The 16517-nt window shown below is 38.1% G+C and overlaps 3 protein-coding genes across 3 annotated transcripts; all 3 read right to left on the minus strand.

Moving 5' to 3' along the window:
- Positions 1087–8898, minus strand: LOC18614242 (phospholipase D beta 2). The gene is made up of 10 exons (XM_007051903.2): positions 6545–8898; positions 5897–6013; positions 4755–4949; positions 4390–4638; positions 4138–4206; positions 3890–4037; positions 3162–3310; positions 2599–2772; positions 1809–2006; positions 1087–1559 (listed from the first exon to the last, which is right to left on the minus strand). Exons 1-10 carry the CDS (start codon positions 8306–8308, stop codon positions 1266–1268), a joined length of 3357 nt encoding a protein of 1118 aa, XP_007051965.2. The 5' UTR covers positions 8309–8898; the 3' UTR covers positions 1087–1265.
- Positions 9393–11756, minus strand: LOC18614243 (subtilisin-like protease SBT1.1). Its single transcript, XM_018121095.1, has one exon. It carries the CDS (start codon positions 11731–11733, stop codon positions 9418–9420), a length of 2316 nt encoding a protein of 771 aa, XP_017976584.1. The 5' UTR covers positions 11734–11756; the 3' UTR covers positions 9393–9417.
- Positions 12890–16079, minus strand: LOC18614244 (subtilisin-like protease SBT1.1). Its single transcript, XM_018114175.1, has 2 exons — positions 15975–16079; positions 12890–15449 (listed from the first exon to the last, which is right to left on the minus strand). The coding sequence occupies exons 1-2, from the start codon at positions 15982–15984 to the stop codon at positions 13138–13140; spliced, it is 2322 nt and encodes a 773-aa protein (XP_017969664.1). The 5' UTR covers positions 15985–16079; the 3' UTR covers positions 12890–13137.

Below are 16517 nucleotides of genomic sequence, written 5' to 3' on the forward strand. Positions count from 1 at the left end.
ATTGCTATCAAAATCTGTTAGCATTATTAAATTTTTATTATAATCTTATAATCTACTTATTATAATATAATAATTATAAGAGATATATTTTTAAAATCTTTGGTACATTACTTAGAACTGAAAGATATTTAAAAAAAAAGAGAAAAATTCCCTAAAAGTTTTAATATGCCCTGAAAATCTAAAGTTACATATTAAGTCACTTGATTTTCTAACCGAAGAAGTAAGTTAGCTGTCATTAGAAGTACAAGGCATCAAAACTAAAAAATATTCCATTTATGTGAAAAAAAAAAAAACAAAAGAGAAAGAAGATTGTACGTTTTTATTTAATATTGACCAAAATGATCAACGGTGTAAAAGAAGAAAAGGAGGTGGGTCCAGTGGGGGATAAGATGTGGGGACAGGTACAGAAGATAAAATGCACCCCCTTCCCTCTCCTAGAGTAGAGAGTCGCCACTGTTTTGCCTTTTGTGGGCTGCAAGCCACCAAAAATTGGGTCCACACTAGAAAGACAGTCTGGATGCAGGAAAGGGATGGTCCACGTGTACGGTTGACATCGAAGTTTATTTAAGTTTCCATCCGGTCCGAACCATAGGATGTTTTACTTATTGCCTCTGCCAATTTTAGCCGCGTCATATTTATTCCCAAAATCTAACCTATGAGCCACAGTCAAAAGGCCCAACACCATCAAAATAATATAAACCAATCTGTTAAAAATTTAATGTGCATTTAAATATTTATTTTACATTTCATTTGAATATTAATTTTTTTTACAAAAATAATTATATATAAATAAAAATATCTGTAAAAGATAATGTTCGAAATTTAAATAGTTTGAAATTTTTAAATATTAATTTATTAAAGTATTCAATACTATTAAAATAATTTTTTAATGAAATCATTTAGTGTAATTACATTTTTATTTACAAATTAGATAAATTTTACTAATATTTATAATAAAAACATTTAAAATAATAATAAATAAATAAATCTATTTTCATCAATAAAAAATTTTAACAATGCATATAAATATATATTTATATATGTATGTACGTACGTCCGTACGTACGTATAGAGAGAGATTATAGATAAGGCAACCAAAAAGAACAAACCTGAATAATTTTTGTTTAAAAGATGTACAGAGGAAATATGAGTATGTACAAGTAGAAAGCATTGCCCAGGGAAAAACTACACAGTATAATGGGAATGGAAGAACTGTACTTATGCCTCTTCTAATTTCAACTTTATTTGAAAATACCATTTTCTTTTCAAATTGTAAGATTCTCCTGTATGCCAAGAAATGAGCCGACTATGTTTCCTCCCACGTCTGGGAAGCTTTCACACCCGGGAAGGGGCTTGACCTTACCCTTTCGGTCGACTTCAACCGGGTAATTTAGCAAGTGTCCTCTCATCTCTGTCACTTCATCCGCTGCGAACTGTTTCCAGTTCGTCTCAGCCATCTGCTTAACTCGCCTGACGCATTCGATACTCTCTGGTTCTCTGAAGCAGTCCTCAACAACTCCAAGATGCTCTGCCCATAATGACATCCTATATCCATAGATCTATGAACCACATATTTGCACAAAAAATGCAGAAAGTTAGGTACCTTAGTACAATGTACATTCACTGATATACTAAGAAAAGAAAAAAGACAGTCTACCACATGTCTACCATGTGATGTTAAGATAAAGAACTTTTATGCGAATACGCTATCCACAGTAAATGGTAATGGAAACATCATGTTTGTATTTACATCGTCTCCTTCAGTAAATAAAGAAATTCATCATCAGTATGATATAATGATGGGTTACCTGTCCATGAGGATTAGAGTGTTTTCTTGCCCAGGCATGTTGAGGTTGGTAAGCTCCCATTGCAATCTCAGTATCTCTGGTACCCTCCATGGAGCGTTGATTGATGTTTGCAGATCCCAGTATTACATACTCATCATCAACAATCATACCTTTTGAATGGACATAGATCATAAATCTTCGACTTTTCCGACTAAGAGCCTGGAATGCAAAAACAGGGAGCACATATTAAGAGTAAGGGCACTTAGGCTTATAAAGAAGGGGAGGAACCCGAATTTAAAAAATTTTCTAAGTCTTACTATAAATGTCAAAAACGAAAGTTGTCAAGGAAAAGAAAAAAAAAACTAGTTAATTTTGGGGAACTCGAAAACTTGATAAACAAACCTATCTTTTAGATATGGGTAATAGGATGCAAAAATGTTGACATTAAGGAACAGAGAGAAGGATCTCTTATCAAATTAGAAGGTTTGCTTTGCTTTTTTCTTTTCCGTTTGAAGAAATTTACTTTGCTTCATAGAGCAACTAGTCTGGGCTCAAAAGCTAGACTTATCAAGTGGAAGGCTCCAATTAAGCTTCTGTGTCATTTAGGCTTGAGATATTCAAGTAAAATGGGATTTTGAACTGTCTTGTCCTTGAGTCTATCCAACCATGGCTTTAATCCACCTACGACTTTAGGAAAAGATTTTGGGTAAGGTTTGGGGGCCTTAGAGTACCATGATATTGTGCTAAAAATAGAGAGTACCATGTTATTGAACTACCTAAAAAATGGCCTTTGGGATATGGCATAGATTACCTGAGGTGTATTTGCAGTACTAGGACTTTCAAGGCCTGAACTTTGATGTCCATCTCCCTCGCGATTGCCAAGACAGAAAAAGTTCAAATAGTCTTGTGGTGAGAAAGCACCCTCAAGCCCTGCCTCCACCAAAGCCCTATAAATAGTCTCGTACATCATTTGCATAGTTTTGTGCTGCAACAATTAAAAAAAAAAAAAAGAGAAAAGGTCCTACGATAAGCAAAAGAAGAAATTAAGCAAGTTGATTACCGACCAATTTAAATTTAACATATTTCTTCATTAAAATAGCCTCATACACCAAAAGAGCCCATTTAAAAGGGTGGTTACCCTCATACCGTATATGTCGAAATTCATGACTAAGCAATAGATTGTCGGTTTAGTAATTTATCATCTTTATGAGAAAATAAACATGTCTTAATTGGATCAAGTTAAACATCAGTGGCCATTAAAAGTTTGTGTTGAACTTGCTTCAAAGCACACACTAAATCTTGCTGAATTCTCAATTATTATAATACAGTCAAGGCTCTGATCATTTATGCCAAGTTTATAGTGAAAGCACCCACCTGCCAAAATAAAATCCTTTGAGTAGCAGCTCCGGTTGGAACACCCTCTGGCCACATTGGAACAACAATATATGCAGCAAACCTCTCATTTGCTTTAATTTTGCTGGCAATCTTAAGAGCAATTTCCATTGGAATCAAGTTGTTAGCCCCTGCAGAAAGAGTGCATGATTATGGTTCTGATCCAAAGTATGGAAAAAAGCATCATTATTCCCATAAAATTTCCACAGAACATCCGATACAAGAAATATCACATAAAATCACAGTGCAAGTCCAGCCATAGCTCTTCTTCCTTTTTATTGGAAAGGAATACTCAGTTGTTTTGTCTGTTCTTTTCTGCTGCTTCCAATTGTCCTACAATGACCTACCTGCCTTCGCACATCAACTCAAGACAAAAGGTTTATAATCTGATTATAATAAAATATAAACTGAAAAATTGGTTCTCGATCTTTTTACTTTATCTCTTCTACATAAATCCAAGTCTCAGGTCTTCATCCTTTTCTAATATAAACAGAAATTTATATTGGGGTAATCGTTCAGCCTACATATAATGAGCCCAATCTGACTCCATTCATTAATCCCATAGAACTGCAGAACTCGTGCATTCATGCAGGGTTGTAGACCAAAATTGCATCCCCCCAAGCAAAGATGTACTAACCATTACCAAGTTTCTTACGTTAGTCACAAAGATCATGGTCATCAAAATGTAATGGATGCTAAAATTTTCTTACCTAAGTCTTTATTAGAGTTCCAATTGTAGGAGGATCCAATGAAATACTGATTTTCTATATAAATGAAATGCTGGGCAGCACGAATAGCCTTCACATATGCTGTATGTATGCTCATATCAATAAGTACATTTTTACCACACACCAAATTCTGTCACAAAAAAGAGAATCCATCAGCTTCTATACACAGGAAATCAAAACAAGCCAATTAAGGCACAAAAAGGAAAATTTATTGCAATGTTTTCTTTTACCTTGCTTGTGGCATCCTTTGGATCCTTTGGAAAGTCTTTAACAGAATTTGAATCAATTGAACGAAAAATCTGTGTGTTGGAACCCAGAAACAATAAATGAAAATATTCCATTTGTCTAAAAATTAAAAAGTATATGAAAATTGTTTTTAAAAATTATATCGGGCAAGCAAGATATAAGCCTACGACTTACTTGAACCTCACCAACCAGCCCAACTCATTATCACTAAAGCCAAGCTCAACTAGCAAAATTACCTGAACATGCCAAGCTTCAGGCTCATTCTCATTAACACCAGGAAAATCAGAAACTCCAATAATGTCTGGAATTCTTTCTAACCTCAGCAAAGCATCATCATATGACATTTTTAATTTTTTAATTCCATGAGGCTTTGCAGCCTTGAACCATCGCTCCTCAAAGTTGACCAGAACATCATACGCAGCTGGGCCATCAATTCTACAGTGCAAGTCATGCCATGGTTCTCTTGGACAACCAGCAACATTACCCTGCTCAAGAAATTAGCGTTTAATAATGAGCAGGACTTCTTTGCTGTGATGACATACTATTAAACTTGCAGCTACCCAATAGCAAAAAACAAATGGAAAGAAAGGCAAGTAGTTACCGTAAAAGTTGGATTATGATAGTCATCCTTATGCACTGTTTGTAGTGTCCTAAATATAGGATGATGTGGAGAATCATATCGCCCATCACATAAGTCAAGGCCACCAAGGAAAGCAATAATTTTTCTTCTATTTTCCCCAGCATCGGCATCCACAATTACAGTTTTCTGATGGTGTGTATAAATTGTTCCAACTTCCTGATAATTGAATATGTGAGAAGAAATGCAATGCAAAATTTTTATGGCAAACATAAAGACAAGGATCACATAACGAAAAGCTCAACAAACTAGATTTGGCTTAGTGGTTGTTGCCCCTCCTCAAGAGAGTTAAGGGCCAAGGTTTCAATCCCCTTGGACTTCTTTATATGTACTAAAAATCCAATAACAAGAGTTTCAGCAGACACAAAAATGATAAAGGATTTATATTTCAATGATCTGTAAAGAAATTGAGAATCCATTCGAAAAAAAAAAAAAAAGAAGGAAAAACTCTCAAAAGTTCTAGCAAGCTTGTTCACAAACTTCAAACTTCGGAAATGATTAAATTAATACCAGCATGACTACAAACTCATATCTAAATATGTTACGTATATATTTACACATTCACACTTCACAAAAGACACAAACTATATGGTTCAAGTTCAAACACCGTCAAAATTAAACAAAAAATATTTGAACCCATCAAACAAATACCAATGAAAATAAAATATTTTTATTCTTTTATTATATTGAGAAAGGAGGATCAGACAGAGCCATTATATTTCCTCATTCAGCACCACTCTGTCAAAGTTTGATAGGCCAACTTATCAATTTGAATAGGTGGAAAATAGTAAATACCGCTTTAGCCATTCCTGAACCTAGCTTTATTTGAGAAATATAAAATATCTAAGCCAAATAAACTTTTCCAATTGCCAAAAACATCCTGCCAGCATGTGGTGGTAGGTGTACTACCAAATCCAGCCACCACACGAACAACAACGTAGAATGTGACTCAAAATTTTTATTAAGGCAGATAATGATTTCGAAAAATACAACAATCGAGCAGTACCACCTGATGTCAAATAAAATCCAAACTGATGCAGGAAAAATCTGAACAGATAGGGGGGCATAGCTTGGGGTGGAAAAGCTAAGATGATCATACACCTAACCTTTTGCTTGATCCAGCTATGTCGTTTTCCAGCAATACGAGGACAAAGTAGCACTTGCACTGAAGAGTGCTTGAAAAAACGACGAGTTTCCTCATCATGGGTCTGCATTATTCCATCCTGTATTGATCAATTTAGAGAGGTTACTGTAAAAACATAGCAACGCTATTGAAATTGAAGACAAAAAAGTGATAAATTTCCAACTTCATAAACATCTATAAGTAGAAAAACTAAAGATCTTGACTTCTGTTTATATAATAGATTGGAGTGCATGCAGAACAACATAGTCAAACCAACTGATAAATTATTCTCTCACTTCTTTCAGTTAGATGCTCTCCACCATAAACCAACCAAGGAACCACTGAGACCATGCAAAGCATGGCAACACACACATACATACACAAACTCACAAAGAGGACTAAGTTTGCATTTTCTCATTGTTATATTCAAGTTTGCACCTGCCATGCACAATGATAACCATATACTTTTACTGTCATTAGGTTTAAACACTTCATTATATTGAACCTAATTTATTGTAAATGGACTTAACATTCAGATAATTAGAAATAAAGTCCTAAGTGTATAAAGCTGACAGTTAACCCTGATGCTAAAATATATAAAGAATAACATAATCTGATATAAGTTACTCACTGTTTTGTATCCCAAGATGCTTCTTGAAGTAGGGTCATCCCATATCAGAAGCAGCACTCTCACTCCTTCCTGGGACTTTGACCTGAGAATATCACCCAAAGTGCAATCTGAAGCAGGACCAGCATCCCGCACTAGCCTAACATTGTGCCAAACTGACCATCCTGTAATGTAAATCAAGCGCCTAGCCTGACGAATTGCATCAAATATGTCATGCCAACACTTTCCATGCACATAGGTCATCCCCTGGTCAAGTTTCAAGTTTGGAAGGCACCCATCAGGGACATGGGCATCTTGATAAAGAGTCACTGTTCCACCCTTCCTAAGAGGAAAATATGTACCAGGAACCCCCAAATAATCAGGACCTGCCCCAACTCCGTCATGATAGAAGCTCAATTTCTCCATTGGCGTGTACTGAATTGATACTCTCAAGACAGCTCCAGGCTTACAGGGTTTTCCACTATTATTCAGAATTGGATAGATTCCCTCAATCTTTTCCCCTGAGTATATCAGCTCCACTGGAATCGGTACAATTCCTATCAACTGTGACCCCACAACATCACTGTCTTTAACAACAAAATGCACTTCGGCAGCATAATGTGCAACAGGAACATAGAAATGTTGCATCCAGACAGGGTTTTCACTATTGCTAATCACATATGTCCTTCCCAAAACAGCACCTCCAACTGCAATTGAGACATAAGGATCACTTGTAATTTTCCGGTTCATGTGTCCTTCAATCTTGTTGGTGACATTTACAGGTAATTTCCCAAACATATCACCTAAAGTTTTATGGAACATATCCATGTTGGGAAGATTCTTTGCATCATAAACCAAAATATCTAAATTTCCATGTAGGAGCAAAACTCTCAGTGAACCTTTCTGGAAAGGCACAATCTGCATACCCTGGCTATGTTGTGATCCATTGAATGAACCCGAATGGGCAAAAGCAGAGTGATCGGAGGAATCCATCCGGCCCCAATAAGACCCCTCCCAATTACTAGAAAAAGAGTTATTAGGATATCCATAAAAATTCCCTGGACTAGCATGCCCATAAACTGGACTTTGTACCTCAGGTGTTGAAGCAGACGTGGGCAATGGAGGCCCTGAAGGTGCTGGGGGTGATGCAGGCACTGTCAGGCGACTATCAGACAAATGCACGTTACTCAAAAGATCATCCAAAGGCGGATAAGCCGAGGCATGAGATTGAGTACTATCAGTATTTGATCCTAAAGAACTTGTACTTTCCTGCCTGTTATGACCAGAGAAGCTATTGTCTCTGGAGTGTAGCTGAGAATTACTTTCAGGAGGAGGGTATCGTGCAGGTTGTTGATAAGAGGAAGATACTTGTGAGTTACTTTCAGGAGGAGGGTATTGTGCAGATTGTTGATAAGACGAAGATACTTGAGAATCACTCTCAGGAGGTGGGTAATGTCCTGGTAAGGATTGCTGATAAGGGTACGGAGATGAACCATACTGAAAACTACCATGATGTTGAAGAGTAGGTGGAGGAGAAGTTTGAGGAATTGGATTTGGAGAAACTGGGTACGGATATTGATAAGGAATCGGTCCAGAAGGAGAATGCGAATAGTCTAAGGGAGCTGAATGAGAGGTTTGGGCCGGATATGCTGCTGGTGGATAAGGGTAATGGGGAGAACTGTAAGGGTATTGATATGGTGGTGGAGGCGCATATGGATCTTGATTTGGAGGAGGATATCCATGGTGATACGGATATGAATACGGATTATTGTATGGGTAATTATCCATCAAACTCTATATCAAATTATGATTCTTTATGATGGTAATCAAATCATGTACAGAAAAGGAAACTTTTTCCTTCATACATATAACAAAAAAGATGCAGAAGAAATCAAATTGAGTTATAGTTCTCAGTAGCAATGGAGAATTCAATTCTAATAACAGGATTTGAATCAAAAAACCAAAAAACAAAAACCCAAGAAGCCCAAATGAAACAAAGAGACCCGAAAAGGAAAAGCAATCTCTTTTCCTTTCTTCTTAAAACAAAAGAAAAGAAGAAAGAACACAAAGAAATGAAAGAAAACAGAAAATAATTCAACTTGGGTTCTCAGGGAAAGAGGCAGAGAAACAGTTACCTATTGGGAACTTTTGGATCATTTAATAAGGTGGATGATATCTCTCCTTCTGAGAATCTTCATAGAAAAAAAATTGGAAGAAACAAAGATAGAGAGAGAAGCATTTGTGGAGAGAAATGCAATTAAAAGAAGCTTCTATAGGTAAAAATCCCTTTCGCGTTGACAACTTGTGTCAAGGAAGAAACCACAGGTTGCCACATCGGCGTTTTCATGTTTCGGCTGTCTTTCGGATTGGGTTTCACCAATCTGCCGTGGGAAAACCAAAGACAGGGCAGTTTTGTTTACCTGTTAACCCCTAGCCACGTGGGGAACAGTTCTTACGTTTAACCACTACGCGTAGATATAATTCAATAGTATTAAACTGTAAAATCAAAGCAGATTATGTCACGAGAGAAAGATCTCTAATCTTTGAAAATTAGAAAAGAATTGTACACGTAGCTGATCTACAGATTTTGCTTTCAATTTGTTTTAACGGAGTCAAGCGAATGACGAAGAATTGAGTTGAGGAATCCAAGAAAACCAGGACAAGTAGTATTTTTCTTTCGGGTTTGAGTATTTGACAGGACTGACTTTTCATCCCAGCACTGAAATAATTAAGGAAGCCACCACGAACCTTAAAAGCGTTTCCCTGTCAAACAAGGAAATATTGTATTTTATCAAGGTACATGTTAATCAAACTAAATTTATTTTAATTATTTTTGGGCATTTTTTCAACAAACTCCTGGGACTTATTAGAAAGCAAACCTAACAATCCCAACTCTGCTACCAAGTTACTGCTACGGGGCTCCTGACATGGTATTTATCAAGGCACGACCACTTTATGTAGCCGAAGGAGGTCTTTCGGGGTACTGTTCCGTTCCTTTGTGTGAAAGTAATCTTGTAGCTAAGCTTCTGGCCTGGATTTTCAAACTTCAAAATCTCTGGCTCAACCGTTATTGATACTCCATCCGGTTCAGTCCCACGTACTTCATAAGTAACATTAGGGATCCCGACATGTGTGACAGTCCTTGTGAAGGTAACAGTATTATTGTCGATGGAACGTTTGAAATTCACTGCAAAAGAAGGGTAATTTAGGTCTCCGGGTTGCATAGTTAGATTTTGGGGACAAGTGAAATCTTTCCCTGCAAACTTTGCTATATCGGAAGCTGAATACTTCAGGCTGCACAAATAGTTCAAGTAATCTTCTGGGGTGATGTCATAGATTAATCCTGGATCAGAAGCCTTTTCAGGGTCAACATGACCTGAGCCGAATGCAAAAGGTGTAGCCGCGGTATAGTTACTAGAAGCAACATCTGCGATTTCCCCGCACTTATCGTCGTGAACATAAGCCGTTGTCATAAGAGCTGATTTGATTGCAGCAGGGGACCAGTCATTGTGCACTGATTTGAGGAGTGCTGCTATGCCACTAACGTGAGGGCAAGACATCGAAGTGCCCGAAGCTATATTGAACAGAACTCTCCTTTCGTCACTCTTAAACGAGGACGGGCCAGTCAAGCCTGGCCATGCTGCCAATATGTTCACCCCTGGCGCAGTTACATCAGGTTTAATCAAGTCTGGTCCAACCGCATTTGGTCCTCTTGATGAAAATGCTGCCATCATTGGTGCAGGCTTGCCATACTCTGTTCCTTTGAAAGTAATTGAAGCAGTTGGGTTTGTGGTTGATTTCAGGTACTCTTTGATGGCTTTGCTTTCTGAAAAACCTAATGAGGAGTCTGGTAAAGGTTGTGCAACCAACGCACGTTCCTCACCTTGCTTTTCGTCGTTTAACAGTAGCATTCCAGCTCCTCCGGCCAATTTTACTTGCTCCCCCTGTTCAAATCGACTAAAGATGAGGGTCGAGTCACAAACAACGATTTTTCCTTTCACACGTTCACGATTGAGTGAGCCCTCAGCGCAAAAGATTGTATTTTTATTACCACCGGCTGTTTCTCCATATACAAGTGGTAATTGCTTTGTTTCATTGCCAACATATAGAGATGAACCCTGAAAAGTTTGCCCATCTCCAAGTTCGACGGTCGTTGCAAATTTCCGATCAAGATAGCTTGCAGCCACAGTCATAATCCACGGAGCGGTATTGGTAACACTTGAGCTAGATGGGCCTGAATTGCCACCAGCGCACGACACAAAAATCCCTTTTTTGACTGCTTGAAATGTTGATATTGCAATTTCATCTAGATTATAAGGCTTTGAAATAAAACTTCCTAAAGAAAGTGACAACACGTCAACACCATCAGCTATGGCTTGGTCTATGCCTGCTATTATATCAGAGCCAGCAGCAGCACCATCATTCCAACACACTTTATATATTGCAAGCCTAGACGTGTATCCCATTCCACCCGCCGTGCCATTGGCCAAGCCAAACATGCTTGCATTGTCAACGAGATTACCAGCCGCAGTTGATGCAGTGTGTGTCCCATGGCCTACAGAATCTCTTGCAGATTTATAATCGGTTATTTTACTGAATTTGCCAATAGTAGCCTCGTAGCCTTTGAAGAAATATCTGGCACCAATTATTTTTTTATTGCAATTTGATTTTGTGAAGTTTGTGCCTTCTTCACAAGGGCCTTTCCATCTTGATGGCACTGGTGGCATGTTTTCATCCTGGAAACTGACATGTTCTGGCCAGATTCCAGAATCCACCAAGCCTATTATTACATCAGAATTCAAATTCGAAGCATTCCAGAGTCCTTTTCCATATTCTAGGCCAAGAAATTGAGGGGAACGTGTAGTTTGTAGAGTGAACATTTCATCAGGAGTTGCAGAGAGGAAACCATCGATTTTTTTCAGTGATTCTAGTTCCTTAGAGGAGAGCTTTGCAGCAAAACCAGAAATTGCAGATTCATAGACATGAATTAGCTGGGGAGATGTCGATTCAGAATCACTTTCTTCTTCTTCAGCTGAGAGATCAGTGATAGAGTCGATCACTGCTTCGTACCATTCTTTGGAGTTGCCTAGAGAATGATGTGAGGCAGCTATCTTGGTCTTGTCCATGTGAACTATATAAGTCTGCCTGTTCATCAAAGCCATTGAAGTTGTCGCTACAAAGACTAACAACAGCAAGGCTGTTTTACATATCATGGTTGCTGTAATTAAAGAGAACGAATCAAACATATAGTTATCTGATTGATAAATGTTACCAGTAGAAATGAAATGTTAATTCGGAAGAGAGCTACAATAGACTAAATTTAAATCTTAAGATGTTGAAAATGGCCTATATGATTTGGAAAGTGTGAGCAGGGTATTCATACAATGGATGCCGAAGAAATGAATAAGACAGGATTATGGATTCAATTCTACTGACTGAATAATGTCAAGAAATATAAAGTACAAAGGGCTGTTGTATCAGCTGCGCATTCATTGATAGAGTAAGGACAAATGAAACTCACCTGTCTCCATAGCACATACAGGACGAGGAATGACCAACCAGGACAGGAGCTTAATATATAAATATATGCTCGATAACTGAAGCTAACAATATTGTGATGAACTACTCAGATAACTTCCTTAAGTTCATTTGAACAAATTTTACATGTATTTATACAGAGGTTACACTACACAGTGAGTTGATAAGTATTATCTGCACATAAATTTGGAACAATGTTTCAAACGTTAAGTTTAGTTCAAATATCAATAGATAAGCCGCACACTTATCCCTTTGTTTGATTAAAAAATTAAGTGTATCCCTTACTTTATCCCTTTGTTTGATTACAAAAGTGCAGGCTTCAAGTGGATAAATGGATGGGCGAGAGAGCAATTTAAAGCTGCAAAATCCTCCTCCATTGGCATCGGAAGGGAAAGAGATGGACAGTGGGACCAATCCATGGCTAATGTGAACATGAATGGCGGCTATTCATTAAGATTAGGTCACAACTATGCACTTAAGTCCAAGCCAGATTAACGCTGATAGCTTTTTCAAAGTTCTAAAATGGATGTCTACAACTCAAAGTTCTGTTTCACATGACTTAATCATTGCATTTAAAATCTTTACCATCACTAAAATTGTATCTACAAACTTTGAATACCTATACTATGTTCAAATATATATATATATATATATAAATATATATATAATATATATAATATAAAATTAAATAATTATAAAATATATCATTTTTATGGATGCCCCATAAGTAGGGCTGGTAAGGTGNGATGCTTGCCAAACTTTACAACGTTTCTTATTTTGTATATTTAATATGAAATTTCACCAAAAAAAAAAAAAAAAGAATTAGTGAAGTCACTGGGAAATTCTTGAAAATGTTATTTATAGCTCTTCAATTTCATTTTTCTTTCAATAATAATGATTGGTCCCTAGCAATACATGAGATTAACATGGTGTGTCACATGCAAAGAACCTTTCTTTTAATTATTTTTAGGCATATTCCATATGTTTTAATTTTTTTTCGGCAAAAACTCTTGGAACTTGAATGATTAGAAAGCATCTACACTTCAACTCAAGGACTTTTGCCATCTTTCGAACCTACGCTACGTCCAAGTAACTGCTATGGGGCTCCTGACATGGTATTTCTGAAGGTACACCCAATCTATGAAGCCGAAGGAGGGCTCTCGGGGTGTTGTTCCTTTCTTTTGTGTGAAAGTGATCTTGTAGCTAAGCTTCTGGCCTGGCTTTCCAAACTTCAAAATCTCTGGCTCAATCGTCATTGATACTCCATTAGGTTCATTCCGTTGTACTACGAAAGTAACATTAGGGATCCCGACATGTGTGACAGTTCTTGTGAAGGTGATGGTATTACTTTTGCTGTTAGGTTTGAAATTAACAGCAAAAGAAGCGTAATTTAGGTCCTCGGGTTGCATAGTTGGATTTTTCGGACAAGTGAAACCCTGTCCTGCGAACAATGCTATCTGGGAAGCTGAATACTTCAGGCTGCACAAATAGTTCAAGTAATCTTCTGGGGTGATGTCATAGATCAATCCTGGATCAGAAGCCTTTTCAGGGTCAACGTGACCTGAACCGAATGCGAAAGGTGTAGCCACGGTAGGGTTACTTGAAGCAACATCTAAGATTCCCCCGTGCGTGTTGTCCAGAACGTAAGCTGTTGTCATAAGAGCTGATTTGATGGCTGCTGGGGACCAGTCTTTGTGCACTGATTTGATGAGTGCTGCTATGCCACTGACATGAGGGCAAGACATCGAAGTTCCTGAAACTACATTGAACAGAACACTCCTTTTGTCACTCTCCAGCTGAGTTGGGCTAAGCAAGGGAGGCCATGCTGCCAATATGTTCATCCCTGGTGCAGTTACATCAGGTTTGATCAAGTCCGGTCCAACGTCATTTGGTCCTCTTGATGAGAACGCTGCCATCATTGGTGCAGGGTTGCCATACACTGTTCCTTTGAAAGTAATTGAAGCAGTTGGCTTTGTAGTTGAGTTCAGGTACTTTTTGATGGCTTTGCCAGCTAATGCACCCAAAGCAGTGGCTGGTAAAATGTGTGCATCTGCAAAAAGTTCCTCACCTTCATTTTCGGTATTGACCAGCAGCATTCCAGCTCCCCCGGCCAATTTTACTTGCTCTCCCTTTTCCGCTCGACTAGTGATTCCTCGTTGGCAAACAACGATTTTGCCTTTCACAAGTTTACGCTTGAGTGAGCCGTCAATGCAAAACACAGCTGTTGCATCACCAGCTGTTCTTCCGTACACAAGTGGTAACTGCTTTGTTGCCTTGCCAACATATAGAGATGAACCCTCAAAAGTTTGCCCATCTCCAAGTTTGACGGTCGTTGAAAATTTCCGATCAAGATAGCTTGCAGCCACAGTCATAATCCATGGCGCGGTATTGGAAACAGTTGAGCTAGATGGGCCCGAATTGCCACCAGAGCATGAAACAAAAATCCCCTTTTTGATTGCTTGAAATGCTCCTATTGCAATTTTATCGCTATCATAAGGCTTTGCAGAACCTCCTAAAGAGAGTGACAACACGTCAACACCATCAAGGATGGCTTGGTCTATGGCTGCTAGTATATCAGAGCTAACACAACCTTCAGACCAACACACTTTATATGCTGCAATTCTAGACGTGTATCTCGTTCCACCCGCCGAGCCATTGGCCAAGCCAAAAATGCCTGCATTTTCAACGAGGTTACCAGCCGCAGTTGATGCAGTGTGTGTTCCATGGCCTTCTGCATCTCTTGCAGATCGATAATCTGTTGTTTCATTGATCAAGCCAGCAGCAGCCTCGTAGCCTTGGAAGAAGGATCTGGCACCAATGAGTTTTTTATTGCAATTTGATTGTGTGAACTTTGTGCCTTCCTCACAAGCTCCTTTCCATCTTGACGGCACTGGTGGCATGCCTTCATCCTGGAAACTGATATGTTCTGGCCAGATTCCAGAATCCACCACGCCTATTATCACATCAGACTCCAAATTTGAAGCATTCCAGAGTCCTTTTCCCAATTCCAGGCCAAGAAATTGAGGGGATCGTGTTGTGTGTAGAGTCAACATTTCATCAGGAGTGGCAGAGAGGAAACCAGTCATCTTTTTCAGTGATTCTAGTTCCTTAGTGGAGAGCTTTGCAGCAAAACCAGAAATTGCAGATTTATAGACATGAATTAGCTGGGGAGATGTCGATTCAGAATCATTTTCTTCTTCTTCTGCTGAGAGACCAGTGATAGAGTCGATCACTACTTCGTACCATTCTTTGGAGTTGCCTAGAGAATGATGTGAGGCTGCTATCTTGGTCTTGTCCATGTGAACTATATAAGTCTGCCTGTTCATCGAGGCAATTGAAGTTGTCGCTAAGAAGACTAACAGCAGCAAGGCTGTTTTACATATCATGGTTGCTGTAATTAAAGAGAACAAAACAACAAAAAAATGATATAGTTATCTGATTTATAAATGTTGCTAGTAGATTACATTTTACTCTTTTCTCTAAGAATGACAATGAAATGTTAATTCGGAAGAGAGCCACAACAAACTAATTTTAAATCATACGATGTTGAAAATGACCTACACATGTGCAGTGGAATGTTCAAAACTTCAGCAGAATTACTCACAATAGACACCATCAGTCAAGAATGAATCAACCTAATAGCCAATGTAATGTAATCCATGATTATGGATTATGATCGGACAATTGGACCAGAAAGAAAAGTTTTTTTTAAAAAAAGATTGATTGATTAAAAAAGTGAAAGAAGAAAGAGATGGAAAGTGTGAGCAGGGCATTCATACAATGGATGCTAAAGTTATGAATAAGACATGAATTTTGATTCAGCTTTACTGATTGAATAATGTAATATAAAGTATAAAGGACAATTGTATCAGCTATGCGTTCATTGAAAGAGGAAAGACAAATTAATGAGGATCACCTGTCTCCATAGCATAGCCCGAGAGAATGAGAAGGAATATGCAGGACGAGGAATGACCAACCAGGACTAGAACTTATATAGGCAAAGAGTGGAGGATACCTAGCTAAAGACTGCACTTCTTAAGCTCAATGCTTATTATTATACAACAAAAGTGTTCCCTTACTTTTTTCCTTTTGTCTGACTATAAAAGTGCACGCTTCAAGTGGATAAATGGATGGGCGAGAGAGCAAATTAAAGCTGCACAATCCTCCTCCATTAGCAACAGATGGGAAAGAGTTGGAGAGTGGGACCAATCCATCGCTAATGTGAACTTGAAAGGCGGCTATTCAGTAAGATTTTGTCACAACTTTGGGTTTTAAGTCCAAACAACAATAATGCTAATAGGTTTTCCAAAGTTCTAAAGTGGATTTGGATTACTTAACCAGATACGTTTCGCATACCAACTTCAATTTATACTCGCACACTAGTGTCAATAAATAGTCATCAGAGTAACATGAAATTTGGGGTAGCAAGTGATTTCAATCAACATGCTTATTTCGAGTA

Source organism: Theobroma cacao, chromosome 1, assembly GCF_000208745.1.
Source record: "Theobroma cacao cultivar B97-61/B2 chromosome 1, Criollo_cocoa_genome_V2, whole genome shotgun sequence".
NCBI lineage: Eukaryota > Viridiplantae > Streptophyta > Magnoliopsida > Malvales > Malvaceae > Theobroma > Theobroma cacao.

Excerpts from the sequence above, each read along its gene's own strand:
- LOC18614243 (XM_018121095.1), bottom strand. The coding sequence starts at position 11,733 with ATGATATGTAAAACAGCCTTGCTGTTGTTAGTCTTTGTAGCGACAACT.
- LOC18614242 (XM_007051903.2), bottom strand. The coding sequence starts at position 8,308 with ATGGATAATTACCCATACAATAATCCGTATTCATATCCGTATCACCAT. Across the intron at positions 4,639-4,754 it reads ATCATAATCCAACTTTTACG|GGTAATGTTGCTGGTTGTCC; the intron begins GTAACTACTTGC and ends TTTCTTGAGCAG. Across the intron at positions 3,311-3,889 it reads GAACTCTAATAAAGACTTAG|GGGCTAACAACTTGATTCCA; the intron begins GTAAGAAAATTT and ends CTCTTTCTGCAG.